The sequence below is a fragment of the Nerophis lumbriciformis genome, linkage group LG02, assembly GCF_033978685.3.
Source record: "Nerophis lumbriciformis linkage group LG02, RoL_Nlum_v2.1, whole genome shotgun sequence".
NCBI classification, from domain to species: Eukaryota; Metazoa; Chordata; class Actinopteri; order Syngnathiformes; family Syngnathidae; genus Nerophis; species Nerophis lumbriciformis.
The window spans coordinates 52,044,727-52,061,535 of NC_084549.2; the positions used below are offsets into that span (position 1 = coordinate 52,044,727).

The 16,809-nt window shown below is 42.1% G+C and overlaps 1 protein-coding gene across 4 annotated transcripts in view; it reads right to left on the bottom strand.

The window, feature by feature from the left end:
* LOC133608768 (uncharacterized) overlaps window positions 1–16,809 on the bottom strand; it is a 115,646-nt gene that overhangs the window by 72,283 nt on the left and 26,554 nt on the right. For all 4 annotated transcript variants that reach the window (XM_061964293.1, XM_061964302.1, XM_061964285.1 and 1 more), the window contains exon 2: window positions 7,149–7,858. In XM_061964293.1, coding sequence (XP_061820277.1) covers window positions 7,149–7,858 — 710 coding nt within the window. The remainder of the gene's footprint in view (window positions 1–7,148; window positions 7,859–16,809) is intronic.

A 16,809-nucleotide genomic window follows, 5' to 3' on the forward strand; every position in this document is an offset into this window, starting at 1 on the left:
TTTTGTACAACATTCATGACTTTTTCTGTCACATTCATACACATTTTGAGGTAAAAATGCTTTAAGGTTACCACTAAAAGATCCTTGACGTTCACATTTTTGGGGCAAGAAAAAAAAATTCTGTCTTTGTCCAGGACTACAGAGTCCCATTCATGAAGAAGGAATTACAATATTATCTGTGATGACAAGTAGGTGCACTGTACTGCCATCGTCAGTCAAATGTGGCCCCTGGAAGTTGGCCTAGCTTAGTGTGCTGTCCAGCGTCTGTCAATTCCTAATACACTACTTTGTTGCATCAGTATGAGGTCCTAGCCCAATATGTGCATGTCAATACACCAGCAGCCATTGTGATCCAAATATTAGTGTTGGTTGGAGCTCACCAGTTTTATAACTGGTCTGTACATTTGGAGACCACCACGCCAGGAGGGGTTCAAACCTTGTCACACTAAAAATAATCAAGGACTCACAGGCTAAAACTAGGGGTGTAATGATTTGATACCTGATATCGGTTTAATATCAGCACACACATATCATATTTATTTATTATATAGTTATTCGTAAAAACAATCCAATAAGAGCAGTCCATTCTAGTAGACAGAGCCCATGGGATCACAACAACATTTGCAAAGAAGTGTCGTCAATGCAACGTCGCTATATAACAGAGGTGGCGAGCTAGCGCGGCTAAAGTATGTCCATACACAGTGCAAAGCCGCTCCTTTAAGTTTCTAATTCGTCTGCCATGGCGGCAAATAAAGTACATTTCTTACAAGTATCTCTGCAGGATGATGAAAAGATAAGCATGCAACACCCTGGCCTGAGCCAGAGAGAGCAGGAGAGAAAAATTCAAGCAAGCCCCAATCTAGTTTTACTGAAACAACAGCAGACTCTGTGCTTGAAGTACTTTAACAGAAGTGTAGCTGGAACTGTGTGACTGTACGGCAAAAAAGTAAACAGCTATGAACAGGAAATAATGAAGTACTTTGTTCAAGCGTCTCCAGAGAAACACAATACAACTACTACTGAGCGTAAACGTCCGAAAACTGGAAATGACACAATATGGTACTGCAAACAAGGGGTTTAACGGTACGTTTATTTGTATTGAACCGTTTCAGTACAGGGGTTTCGGTTTGGTTCGGAGGTGTACCGAACGAGTTTCCACACGAACATATTAAGTAGCCGCCTCCGCTTCCTTCTGCCTCTGTTTCTGTCAGTACTCTACACAGCACCCAGCATTGTCCCACCCACACAACCATCTGATTGGTTACAAACAGAGCGGTAACAGCCAATCAGCAGTGCGTATTCAGAGCGCATGTAGTCAGTGCTTAGCGTTTAGCAGGTAAGCATCAGGCACAAATTATAATAAACACCTCCCAGTCAACTACTAGTAACATCACTATGAGCCCGTTGACCTTCTAGAAATATAAAAGGCAGCTCAGCTCGCTTGCAGTCCTGGCTTGAGGTGAAGGCTAATTCGCTTTTAGCTTAACGTTAGCTCATTTTGCGGTGGGTGGGTGTGTTACGGACAGCAAAGCCCTGTCTGTCTGTTATTTCACTTTACCTTTTTCTGTGTTGATTGAGCAGTGTTGAAGCAGCAAAAAAGGGCATTATGTAAAATGATGAGTTTCTGTCTCTGATAGTTGATATAATAATGTAACTGCATCATTAAGCCTACATGAACTCCATGGTGTTCAGGGATGAATAGTCTCTCCTATTACTATTGTACTATTTTTTCAGCTATAGTTACATTAATCATTAGTAATGCAGCAGCCTAGTTTTGAATGGCAGGGTCCCTGCTATCACATGTTGATAAAAATATAACATTTACATAATAAATCAACTACAGGCTTCCCAAATTCTGTAATAAATTAAGCATGATGAGTTGACTTGAAACAGTTTAATGTTGCACTTTTTATATGGAGGAGAAAAGTTTTGTCATTTTATTTAATCTGAGCAACAATTTGAGGCAGTTTAATGTTGATTAACGAGGGCAGAATTATTATAATGTTCCCAATGTTAAAAGAATAAAGCCATTGTTTACAAATTTGGTAAATAAATAACCAAAACATGTATATTTTGTTGTTTTCTTACTGTACCGAAAATGAAACGAACCGTGACCTCTAAACCGAGGTACGTACCGGACCTAAATTTTTGTGTACCGTTACACCCCTACCGCAAACGTCAGCAGGCAAAGGAGGAGTTTTTTTTTTTGTTTGTTTGTTTTTTTTAAAAGTAGCTTATTATTAAATTAAATAAACGTAAACAGATACAACAATAATGGCACCATAGCTTTTGTAACCTGCTTTAAATGTTTATACTATAATTTATACACCAAAGAGTATATCATGATCTATATTGTTATTGAAAAAGGTTGCAATATACTGTATATCGCAATATGGATTTTAGGAAATAACGCTCAACTTTATGACCAGTACTTGTCCGTGGAGAGTAATGTCAACTTTAAATATTTTATTCAATTGTAGAATAACCCATTGGTTTGTAACATATTGGTCAATTTTCCTCTTACCTACTGTTGCTGATTATTATTTTTGGTTTGACTAATTTCACTTGATCCCGCCTTTTCTAACATTCCATACTACAAAGTAAAAGTATGATTGATTCAAGCTGATATCGGATCGGATCTTTATCGGTACCGGCAAATAGTCAAGGCTGCAATATCGATGTTGTATTGGAAGTGAAAAAGTTATATTGGGTCCCCCCCTACAATTTTCATCATTTGCTGGTCTATTTTGGGAGATGAAAACATGTCTCAAAGAGTAGACGTCCCGGTTGTCCCCGTCCCTCATGTAAAAGCATTTACAGAGCTACAGAAAAAAGTTAATTTGTAATAGCAAACATCTTGTTTTCCTTTTCAGGTTTTTTGTAAATTAGACGGTGAAGCAACAATGGCATAGCACACTAACTTTTGACAGAGTAAGTTTTAGTATGTTTAATGGATCAAAAGTTTTAGCACCTCCAAGTCCGAGTTTCTGGTTCTCGCCCGGAAAAGGGTGGAATGCCATCTTCGGGTTAGGGAGGAGACCCTGCCCCAAGTGGAGGAGTTCAAGTACCTCGGAGTCTTGTTCACGAGTGAGGGAAGAGTGGATTGTGAGATCGACAGGCGGATCGGTGCGGCATCTTCAGTAGCAGGTGTTTAGGGCACGTCCGACCGGTAGGAGGCCACGGGGAAGACCCAGGACACGTTGGGAAGACTATGTCTCCCGGCTGGCCTGGGAACGCCTCGGGATCCCCCGGGAGGAGCTGGACGAAGTGGCTGGGGAGAGGGAAGTCTGGGCTTCCCTGCTTAGGCTGCTGCCCCCGCGACCCGACCTCGGATAAGCGGAAGAAGATGGATGGATGGATGGAAGTTTTAGCACAACAGCGGGTAGTGAACAAGGTAGTGGGCACAGAGGGGCAGGGGCTGCATGGCATAATATATATCAAGATCTATTATTTAGTATATTAATGACAATACAACTATTTCAAAACATCTTACAAAGGCTGCTAATTTAGCTGCATGCTATAACATATTTCCAGTTGTATTGTTTTCTCAAAACTATTATTACTCTACTTGATAATGTATTGTTCATGCCTGGTTACTTTCTGTTGTAATAAACATTACTCTTCTGTTGTTTGATACCGAATGTTAGTTGTGGACGATACTACCAATGTCGGTACTGATCCAATACCGAGTACGGTAGTTACACAGGCAGTATTGGTCATATATACTGACACTGATAAGTTTTCAAGATCTATAAATGATGACATTTTTCATCACAATTATAACTAGTCAAAAACACAGGATGGCGATGTAACAATATAAATTCTTACTATTGGCTCCTATTTAAATCATTTGGTTTTTGCCATTAAATTCCTCCTGTATCCTGTGACCTTTTTCCTGAGTTTGTAAACAATAACAAAAATGACAAGAGATTTTCTGATAAAAAAATATTGATCTAATCCAGCGGTGCCCATTACGTCGATCGCGAGCTACCGGTCGATTGCGGAGGATATGTCAGTCGACCGCCAGCCAGGCATGAAAAAAAAAAAAAACTAAAAATGAGTGATCATAAATCTTCACTACGACGTCACTTTCGTCACTTGATTGAAATTCAAGGCGCCCGAGGATCTTGTGAAATGATGCTGGCTGCTGCCAGCTCAGTGCGAAGGAAAAAAGACACTTTTTTATTTAAACCGTACCTCCCGTCAAAAGCCTAAAGACTGACCGCACAGTTCCTGTCTTCACAATAAAAGTGCCGCTTCATCGCGCCTGCGCTAACAAAATAAGAGTCTCCGAAAGCCAGCGCACACAAGCTAGCAAGCTACGGAGTTTGCCGCCAATGTATTTCTTGTAAAGTGTATAAAAACGAATATGGAAGATGGACAAATAAGATGCCAAAAACCAACCACTTTCATGTAGTATTAGACAGAAAGGAGGAACTTTTCTCCTCCATTTGAAAATGTGGACGTTATCAGCACTGCTGTCTGATTCCTATCAATGCAAGTCATCAGAATCAGGTAATACACCAACTTATATTCTTGTCTTCATGAAAGAAAGGAATCTATATGTTAAACATGCATGTATATTCATTAAAACACCTTTAACATGTGAACAAAAACGGCAAAATAGATAAATATAAATTAATATATATAAATGTGTGTGTGTGTGTGTAAATATATATATATATATATATATATATGTATATAAATGTGTGTGGAATTATATATATATATATATATATATATATATATATATATATAAATGTGAGTGTGTGTGTGTGTGTTTATGTAAATATGAGGTAGATCACCTCGACTTGGTCATTTAAAAAGTAGCTCGCCTGCTGAAAAAGTGTGGGCACCCCTGATCTAATCCCTGAAGTATCGACCATATATTTGGAATTGTTACAGTTTAAATTTGTATTGACCTGCCCACCTGTGTTTACATTCAAGAGCTCAAGCTTTGCGGTTAGCATGGCTTTCTGTATCCTCTTACAGTGTATAGTGTAGCATGTTTACTAGTATTCCTTCTTCAGTGATATGGTACTTGTAAAAAAACAGTTTTTTTGCCACTATAGAGGCAAGGATTACTGACCTTAAAGCGACTTCACACTGTGAGGAACGTCAGCCGCTAGCAACACGCTACATTTCGTTATGGTTTGAGAGAGACAAAATTAAATGCTTTTTACATAATTGACCGCCATTATTGTTTTTGTCTACTTATCACTGGCTAACCAAATATATTCATAATGTTTTCATTTACAAATCAACATTGTTTATAAATCATATGGCACACATTTTTCTCACACTGTGTTCGAATGAGAGTGTGAATGTTGTCTGTCTATCTGTGTTGGCCCTGCGATGAGGTGGCGACTTGTCCAGGGTGTACCCCGCCTTCCGCCCGATTGTAGCTGAGATAGGCTCCAGCGTCCCCCGCGACCCCAAAAGGGAATAAGCGGTAGAAAATGGATGGATGGATGGATGTGTTCATTCTACTTTGAATACAAAGGTGGAAACAAACACGAGGACTCGAATTACAGACCAATATCACTGCTGCCACAGTTCTCTTAGTAAGTATTTTGGTAAATCTTCAAAAAGCGTTTGATACGCTCAATCATAAGTTATTATTGTACACACTGTACAAATATGGAATAAGAGGAGTGGCTCATGAGTGGGTCAAAAGTTACCTGAAAAGACAGAAAACAGTTTGTGGAAGTTAACAATTGGAAGTCTGCCTTACATAACATTAGTTGTGGAGTACCACAAGGATCAGTCCTCGGACCAATACTGTTTCTCATGTACGTCAATGATATTACTATGCATGGTTCCAAACTGTTTAAGTGTATTTGATTTGCAGACGACACAACCTTATTTTATTCAGGATGAAATATTACAGATGTGTTAGAGGTGGTTGAAAATGAATTCATGAAAATTAAAAGATGGTTTAATGTAAATAGATTATCCTTGAATACTAGCAAAACGAAATTTAGGATTTTTTTGCAGTAGTAGGAAAAGTGTGGATTATATGTCCAAGAAGTTGAGATTCAAAGAACACAAAATATCAAGTTTTGAGGTGCTATGATTGATGAACATTTGTCATGGAAATCACATAAATGATACAAAGGCTTAAGTGTCAAACTTTTGCTATTTTACACAAAGTGAAGGAATTTCTAAATCAAACCACATTGTATTTTTAGTAGTAAATTATATATTTAGTGTAATTTACTGATTGTTCCATATAACATACTGTATTGAAGTGTGGTGTAGTGCCTGTAAAAATATTTAAATCCAATCTTCCTTCTGCAGAAAAGAGCCTTAAGAATCATTACTGGAAATGACAACAGGGAACCCACAACCCCAATATTCAAACAGTTAAATTTATAAACATTTAATTAACTGCCATAATATAATATCCTACAAAATCACGTACAAAGCACTTGCAACAATTCTACCAAACAACATTCAAAACAGATTTGTAAAAAGACAAAGTAATTAAAGTCTGAAAGGAACTGAGATCTTTAGATTTAGAACACTGACAATGAAAATAAGTATTTCAATCAGAGGTGTTAGTTTATGGAACAAACTTGACAGTGGAATAAAACAATGTAAATATCTTTCTGTATTCAAAACAAATGTAAAATACTTGATGATGAAAAGATATGACTAAATAGAATAATATATTTTCATTATTGTTTTAATTGTTGTAAAATGAAAATATGGCTTTGTAGTCCCCAACATTGAAAGTCAATTGTTGCATTTGTGAAAATTAGGGGCAATGTTATAAGTTTAACTTGTTTCTGCTCCTTTTCATTCATATTTTACTTTAATGATTGATTGATTGCTTGGTTGATTTATTTATTTTTTATTGTACTCCTTTGTTTGATTTTTTATGAATTAAATAAATAAATGAACTGAACTGAGCTGGATACAAAAATATTTTTTGAATTAAGTTGAGTTATGGCTGTTTGATACCATTCCACAAACCAATTCCAGTTAACAGAGATGAACTGGAATTTGCCCAATCTAACCTTTAGCGGTACCTAAAGTCAATAAAGCAATATGAAAATGAACTGATGGATAGATTTTGTCATTTGCTAAATGGATTGCAATCATTCCAACTAATCAGTAACTATTTTGTACCACATGGAACTTACCTGGCTGAGTCTGCAGCATTCATCCATGTACTTGTCCAGACTCCCCTTTAAAGACTCCTTGTCAGCCTTGTTATTATTGGTGTCCGTTAATGTTTGTTTTCCAGACTTGAAGTTCTCGGTGTCCTCCTTCAGCTTGTCCATGTCCTCCAGGTTCATTTGTGACACACAGCACTGATCCACAGCAATGTTCACACCTGTTTTCAAGGTAGAAGAGCTGAGTTGATGAGAAGGTGTCAGCATGTTGTCCACTTTTATACTGGTAACCTCTGGCGGTGGAATGGCAGATGTCTGTCCATTCTTTTCAGAGTGGGTCAGCGGGGTTGGGGTTAAATTTGATGAGTCACAGGAGGACTCACGACTGTGGACAACAAAGTTCTGCTCGGAGCCTGTCGGAGTGGATGGAGAGTTAGCGCCACTCGAAAACTCCACTCCAGAGTCCTCCGACTGAAACTTGTGCAACCTGGACAACTGTGAGCCTGACAAAATCTCTGACAGGTACTTTGTACTGGACTCAGTTTGATGCTGTCCTGACTGGTCTTCAAGCTGGGAACCAACCAAGGATTCTTTGGAGTGAAGTGAGATCTTATGCTCTGAAGCTGTTGAGATGTTGGAAGAGTCGTCTGCCAATAAAAGTTTATCGCTAATGTTGCTGAATAGTTTCATTTTTGTAAGCACGACTGCACTGTCCAGTACCGTGTCTCCATCTTTACCTGTAAGAAATTAAATAAAAAATTACCAGATTGTTTCAATTGCACAAGAAGTTATTTATTCTTATTTATAACATTCATCCATCTTCTACCGCTTATCCCTTTCGGGGTCGCGGGCGGTGCTAGAGCCTATCTCAGCTGTATTCGGGCGGTAGGCGGGATACACCCTGGACAAGTCGCCACCTCATCGCAGGGCCAACACAAATAGACAACCGATTAAAATCATTCCAACTTGAAAACATTCAGAAAATTCAGACTAACAGAATTCCGTATCCACAAAGTTCACACTTTACCCAAAACGGGAAGGTTGATATTTACATTTGTTGAAACCACTTCTATATCAGAACAATCATTTTATTCTAAACATCAAGTACTTCTAATTTTCAATTCCATCCCAAAATGTCCCAATTTTCCCGTAAAATTGTATTATAGACCATAAAATTCCCAATTAATGAATAGCATTTTTTCATACTCGTCAACACATGCCAGCATCTAAACATTCAAGTACAGTGTGGTCACAGATAACAATGTTGCATTCCATTGGGCATCATCCAATTGATGTAGTACAAGTGATATTGTATAAAACACCAAAGTATTATAGTAGGTGTGTGTCGATACAATATTGATATCGAAAATCGGTCTGATATCAGCAAAAATACAAGTATCAAATCATATGGGTTTGTATGTAAAATGTTCGATATAATCTTCGATACATATAGTTTACTAGTTCAAAGCTGGACAGCCAGTTAACATCTAAGTGTCCTCCAATAAACACACAAGGATGGTCTTTTTTCTATTTTAGTCAAGTCATTTAAATAAGGTAAACATGGTAGGCTAGAGGATACTAGGAGCTAGCAGCTACACAACAGCTAAGCATACAATAACACACGAGCTAACCATACATAATAAGTGTCCTTAATTGATGGTATGGTATGCTCTTGTCATTCCTTAAGTAAAAGGAATTTTAATTTTCACCACAAACCCATTTAAGATTAGACAAACAAACATTGTACAGGAGACAGAACAGGAACGGTGATAGGTCACCACTTAACAACGCTCCGTAAAAGGTGGGAAAAAGGTAGACGCTGGGGAAGGATGACAAAAAAAAGTCGATCTCAGACTGGGCTCCTGTTGGTGTAAGAGGCACAGACTGAGGCCGAGAAAAAAACTTGATAGTCGATAAGCACACAAAAACATTTTACACAGAAACCACAAGACTTGCAACAGGAGGGGAGGGGGCAGGCATTCGGCCCGATGCTGCCAGCCACTAGGGGCACTGCACCGATGTCCTTCATACCACGTGCGGTGAAGCAATGGCAAAGGCATGGGGTGGGGGTGGTGGTATGTGTGCATATGTAGCCATGGTCCATGGTTTGTGTGTTAAGTCAGACCTTGGAGAATAGGAAGGAGTTTATTTTGTCTTCGCTGCACTGTCCTCGAGGGGAGTTTTGAGGCAAACAACTTTGCCAAGTCGCAGCCAGGGAAAACAATCCAGATTAGAATGGGTGTGTTTGAGAGCGAGAACAAATGTTAAAACTTTTTCACCCTAATTGTCTATTTCTGGTCCTCAAATTCATCCTGTAGGGCAGATGGTCTGATGTTTTCCAAAATCCCAAAAGTTAATGACCACAGTTCTGCCCACATCCTCTAAACATTTGTGGCAGCTTTGGGGTACCTTAAATGGCTACCAACATCTTCCAATTTGCCGATACAGAGCAACTCTTACTCCAATCAGCAGATGTCCTGTTATCATGATTCTGAAAGGATAGATATTGTCAGCGTCCTCGACAGAAAGGGTCGCCAGACACGCGGCACTACGCTTCTCCTAAGAGTCCGTCATGTGTGCCTAGCAACAACCATTCCGTCAGGACAGGCAGGTTCCCCTGAACCCGAACTCTTGTCAGATTTTTTCAGAGGCCAGTTGATCAATTCCATTGTTTAGATTTTTAAGTGCAGTGCAAAAAGAGGCGGCAAGAAAGTTAAGACAAGACAAAACAAAGAAGCAAGCAGAGCAGACACGGAGAGGGGAGGGAATGCGACCGTCTTTGCCAAGAGCCAAGAGAGAAAAATTAAACAATTTTGCAGTCTAAAACAGCACATTTGTCAATATAAACAAGTATCAAATAATTATAGTTGCATATAACTTACACATACAAAGTCTCCATGGCAGAAGTGTATTAGAAAGAATCCAATAACAAATGTGTCCGCATCATTCAACTTACTGTGTCATGAGTTTAACTTAATTAAATATTGTCTGCCAATAGGTCAATCAAGCAATCAATCAAACTATATTTCTACAACACTTTTCATACACATAAAAAGTAGCACAAAGTACTTCACATTAAAAAACATAAAACAGTGCCTGCCGCCCTCAATACATAACCCCAGGCTCAAAGAGTCACAATCCACAAATGGTGGCCGTAATATTGGAATGAGTCCGGACTTTTGGAATAGTGAGCAGGCCAGTGCCGGAAGACCTCAGGGACCGCGAAGACTCATATGATAAAAGAAGCTTGGAAACATAAGAAGGCCCAAAACCAATAAGGCATTTAAAAAGCAGTAAAATAATCTTAAAATCCATTCTGGCGCACACAGGGAGCCAAAGCAGTGATTTTAACTTAAAGACAGCCTAAATCCATCACAGACGTTTAATTAAGATTAGTTTATTTCAAAGGGGACAATGCAATTTCATAAAACACATGACTAAACATGGTTAAAAAAGCCAGAATTATCAAGAAGGCTCGTTTTCATCTGTAGTGTCCTGGCCATTAAGTAAAAAAGGCAGTAAAAAATAAATAAATTACAATTTCAAAGAAAAAGATAACAATAAATAGGTTTGTGTTTTTCATACCGTACCTATACCTGACTAATTCCACTTCATCCAACCTTTACAAACAATCCGCACAGCAAAATAATAAAACTATGCGCTATCATTCTTGCTGCAAATAGTCAAGGCTCCTTTATCGGTATCCTTTTGGAAGTGAAAAGGTTGAATCGGTAAAATCAAGAGACTACTTTCCAACATTTTTCCTGATAAAATTTAAAACTGCAATAATTCTTTGTGAAATTCAAATCGTTTTTTTAATATTTCAACTTCCTTTTTCTTGTCACCCTTATATCATAGTATCACTTGCACAATGAAATGTTATTGATGAAAAGTTATGTCTCCACAAAGCGACAACAGCCAGATGAGCTGGAACAGATCTAGTCTGAGAGCTTGTTGTCGGATCCAAAGTATCTATCTTCTTATATCTGTAATTAATTGAAATAAATAAAAATGTAACCCCCTTAATTTGAAAATAACAAGTCTGCTAAAAACGAACCAGGTAATTTTCAAAGAACAGCTGCAAGAACTTAATCACATCCCACAGAGACACGTCATCACCAGGACAGGTGTTACTCAGTTGTCCTTATTGCGTCCCACTCAACCAAATCCTGTAATTGTCTACTCTGACTTGTTCCAGTCTCTGTGTTTGACTAAAAGCCACAACATATAATTACAAAAAGCACACCCTCCCAAACTGGACTAATCCTTTAACTATCGTCTAAACATGCCCTGTAGCCAGTTCTCGCCATGAGAACTTCACATTTCAGGCTCATGTCACATTTACATTAGTCACTCGCCTAACATCAGGCGCACACCTGGAAAATGCAATGAACAGCGGCGATGACCAAGAAGAACGCGGAGTTGGAATATAAGTACAACACTTTATGTACATATTTAGCTCATTAAAATTACCGACAGGAAGGCGAGAAACACTTTATTTCAACAGACTCTGGCGCCGTACCTGTCGTCAAAACTCCAAAGACCGACTGCACAGTTGCGCTAACAAAATAAGAGTCTCAGAAAGCTGGCGTGCACAAGCTAGCAAGCGACGGAGTTTGCCGACAATGTATTTCTTGTAAAGTGTATACAAAGGAGTACAGAAGCTGGACAAATAAGATGCCAAAAACCAACAACTTTCATGTGGTATTGGACAGAAAGGAGGACTTTTTTTCATCTCCATTCGAAAATGCGGACGTTATCAGCACCACTGTCTGATTCCTATCAATGCAAGTCATCACAATCAGGTAATACACCAACTTATATTCTTGTCTTCATGAAAGAAAGGAATCTATATGTGTTAAACATGCTTGTATTATTTTTAAACACCTTTAACTTGTTAACAATATTAACTATATGTGTTAAACATGCTTGTATTATCTTTAAACACCTTTAACTTGTTAACAATATTAACTATATGTGTTAAACATGCTTGTATTGTCATTAAACACCTTTAACTTGTTAACAATATTAACTATATGTGTTAAACATACTTGTATTATCATTAAACACCTTTAATTTATTAACAATATTAACTATATGTGTTAAACATGCTTGTATTATTTTTAAACACCTTTAACTTGTTAACAATATTAACTATATGTGTTAAACATGCTTGTATTATCTTTAAACACCTTTAACTTGTTGACAATATTAACTATATGTGTTAAACATGCTTGTATTATCATTAAACACCTTTAACTTGTTAACAATATTAACTATATGTATTAAACATACTTGTATTATCATTAAACACCTTTAATTTATTAACAATATGTGTTAAACATGCTTGTATTATCTTTAAACACCTTTAACTTGTTAACACTATTAACTATATGTATTAAACATACTTGTATTATCATTAAACACCTTTAATTCCATCCATCCATCCATCTTCTTCCGCTTATCCGAGGTCGGGTCGCGGGGGCAGCAGCCTAAGCAGGGATGTCCAGACTTCCCTCTCCCCAGCCACTTCGTCCAGCTCTTCCTGTGGGACCCCGAGGCGTTCCCAGGCCAGCCGGGAGACATAGTCTTCCCAACGTGTCCTGGGTCTTCCCCGCGGCCTCCTACCGGTCGGACGTGCCCTAAACACCTCCCTAGGGAGGCGTTCGGGTGGCATCCTGACCAGATGCCCGAACCACCTCATCTGGCTCCTCTCGATGTGGAGGAGCAGCGGCTTTACTTTGAGCTCCTCCCGGATGGCAGAGCTTCTCACCCTATCTCTAAGGGAGAGCCCCGCCACCCGGCGGAGGAAACTCATTTCAGCGGCTTGTACCCGTGATCTTGTCCTTTCGGTCATAACCCAAAGCTCATGACCATAGGTGAGGATGGGAACGTAGATCGACCGGTAAATTGAGAGCTTTGCCTTCCGGCTCAGCTCCTTCTTCACCACAACGGATCGATGCAGCGTCCGCATTACTGAAGACGCCGCACCGATCCGCCTGTCGATCTCACGATCCACTCTTCCCTCACTCGTGAACAAGACTCCGAGGTACTTGAACTCCTCCACTTGGGGCAAGATCTCCTCCCCAACCCGGAGATGGCACTCCACCATTTTCCGGGCGAGAACCATGGACTCGGACTTGGAGGTGCTGATTCTCATCCCAGTCGCTTCACACTCGGCTGCGAACCGATCCAGCGAGAGCTGAAGATCCTGGCCAGATGAAGCCATCAGGACCACATCATCTGCAAAAAGCAGAGACCTAATCCTGCAGCCACCAAACCAGATCCCCTCAACGCCTTGACTGCGCCTAGAAATTCTGTCCATAAAAGTTATGAACAGAATCGGTGACAAAGGGCAGCCTTGGCGGAGTCCAACCCTCACTGGAAACGTGTCCGACTTACTACCGGCAATGCGGACCAAGCTCTGGCACTGAGCATACAGGGAGCGGACTGCCACAATCAGACAGTTCGATACCCCATACTCCCTGAGCACTCCCCACAGGACTCCCCGAGGGACACGGTCGAATGCCTTCTCCAAGTCCACAAAACACATGTAGACTGGTTGGGCAAACTCCCATGCACCCTCAAGGACCCTGCCGAGAGTATAGAGCTGGTCCACAGTTCCACGACCAGGACGAAAACCACACTGTTCCTCCTGAATCCGAGGTTCGACTATCCGGCGTAGCCTCCTCTCCAGTACACCTGAATAGACCTTACCGGGAAGGCTGAGGAGTGTGATCCCACGATAGTTAGAACACACCCTCCGGTTCCCCTTCTTAAAGAGAGGAACCACCACCCCGGTCTGCCAATCCAGTGGTACCGCCCCCGATGTCCACGCGATGCTGCAGAGTCTTGTCAACCAAGACAGCCCCACAGCATCCAGAGCCTAAAGGAACTCCGGGTGGATCTCATCCACCCCCGGGGCCTTGCCACCGAGGAGCTTTTTAACTACCTCAGCAACCTCAGCCCCAGAAATAGGAGAGCCCACCACAGACTCCCCAGGCACTGCTTCCTCATAGGAAGACATGTTGGTGGGATTGAGGAGGTCTTCGAAGTATTCCCTCCACCGATCCACAACATCCGCAGTCGAGGTCAGCAGAACACCATCCTCGCCATACACGGTGTTGATAGTGCACTGCTTCCCCTTCCTGAGGCGGCGGATGGTGGTCCAGAATTGCTTCGAAGCCGTCCGGAAGTCGTTTTCCATGGCCTCACCGAACTCCTCCCATGTCCGAGTTTTTGCCTCTGCGACCGCTGAAGCCGCACACCGCTTGGCCTGTCGGTACTTGTTCACTGCTTCAGGAGTCCTATGAGCCAAAAGAACCCGATAGGACTCCTTCTTCAGCTTGACGGCATCCCTCACCGCCGGTGTCCACCAACGGGTTCTAGGATTACCGCCACGACAAGCACCAACTACCTTGCGGCCACAGCTCCAATCAGCCGCCTCGACAATAGAGGCGCGGAACATGGTCCATTCGGACTCAATGTCCAGCACCTCCCTCGTGACATGTTCAAAGTTCTTCCGGAGGTGGGAATTGAAACTCTCTCTGACAGGAGACTCTGACAGACGTTCCCAGCAAACCCTCACAATGCGTTTGGGCCTGCCAGGTCTGTCCGGCATCCTCCCCCACCACCGCAGCCAACTCACCACCAGGTGGTGATCGGTAGAAAGCTCCGCCCCTCTCTTCACCCGAGTGTCCAAAACATGAGGCCGCAAATCCGATGACACAACTACAAAGTCGATCATGGAACTGCGGCCTAGGGTGTCCTGGTGCCAAGTGCACATATGGACACCCTTATGTTTGAACATGGTGTTCGTTATGGACAATCTGTGACGGGCACAAAAGTCCAATAACAAAACACCGCTCGGGTTCAGATCCGGGCAGCCATTCTTCCCAATCACGCCTCTCCAGGTTTCACTGTCGCTGCCAACATGAGCATTGAAGTCCCCCAGTAGAACGAGGGAATCACCCGGGGGAGCACTCTCAAGTACTCCCTCGAGTGAATCCAAAAAGGGTGGGTGCTCTGAGCTGCGGTTTGGCGCGTAAGCGCAAACCACAGTCAGGACCCGTTCCCCCACCCGAAGGCGGAGGGAAGCTACCCTCTCGTCCACCGGGTTGAACTCCAACGTACAGGCTCTGAGCCGGGGGGGAAACAAGAATTGCCACCCCAGCCCGTCGCCTCTCACTGCCGGCAACGCCAGAGTGGAAGAGAGTCCAGCCCCTCTCGAGAGAACTGGTTCCAGAGCCCTTGCTGTGCGTCGAAGTGAGTCGGACTATATCTAGCCGGAACTTCTCCACCTCGCGCACTAGCTCAGGCTCCTCCCCCCCCAGCGAGGTGACGTTCCACGTCCCAAGAGCTAGCTTCTGTAGCCGAGGATCGGACCGCCAAGTGCCCTGCCTTCGGCTTCCGCCCAGCTCACATCGCACCCGACCTCTATGACCCCTGCTATGGGTGGTGAGCCCATTGGAGGGAGGACCCACGTTGCCTCTTCGGGCTGTGCCCGGCCGGGCCCCATGGGGACAGGCCCGGCCACCAGGCGCTCGCCATCGTGCCCCACCTCCGGGCCTGGCTCCAGAGGGGGGCCCCGGTGACGCGCGTCCGGGCGAGGGAAATCTGGGTTCCTTGTCAGTGTTATTCATAGAGATCTTCGAGCTGCTCTTTGTCTGATCCCTCACCTAGGACCAGTTTGCCTTGGGAGACCCTACCAGGGGGCATAGAAGCCCCCGGACAACATAGCTCCTAGGATCATTGGGACACGCAAACTCCTCTACCACGTTAAGGTGGCAGCTCAAAGAGGAGACCTCCTTTAATTTATTAACAATATTAACTGTATGTGTTAAACATGCTTGCATTATCATTAAACACCTTTAACTTGTTAACAAAAACATATATTTCATAAATAAGTAAATATAAATTATACATATGAATGAGGTAGATCCCCACGACTTGATCAATTGAAAAGTAGCTCGCCTGCAGAAAAAGTGTGAGGACCCCTGAGTTACAATCATCTGAACAGGTCAGCCACCTGTTTAAAGCCCGATCACAGTTGAAATCTTGAAATGAAGGGCCTTTAATGGCCAAAACATTAACCTGGACAACATTTTAACAGCTGGTTGGCTCAGATTTTATTCTTTTCATTGCATTCACATGCTGCAGTGGACAGTGGACAATTTAGCTTCATTATTAATGCAGTATCTGAAGCACCGTCTCCACGTGTGTTTATTGACAACAGGGTTATAACCTGGACACGTTAGCTCGTCGGTATGGTAACACGTGACGTGACAACACGTGTTAATGAAGCAGCGTCAGGCTGCTCACCATGAGTGAAACGCTCGGTGAAATCGCGGATTAACGTTAAATATATGACGAGCCGCGAGCGATGCAGCTATAACTTATCTACCTACAACCTATATTACCCTCGTATTTTGATCCGGTCGGTCCGTTCTTTTACTCCGCCGTCTTCTTCTTCTTCTTCTGGCCCACCAGGTGAATTAAGTGCTATTGGCGGAGTTACAATGCATGGTAGGCTACCGCCACCTACTGCACCGGAGTTGTAACTACAAGGTACATTCACAGACAGAGTCCCATTGCTTTTATGAGCGGTCGAGCGAGTCAAAAGCCGAAAAATCCATTTGTGGCGGACGTAATTCTTTCGTGGCGGGCCGCCACAAATAAATGAATGTGT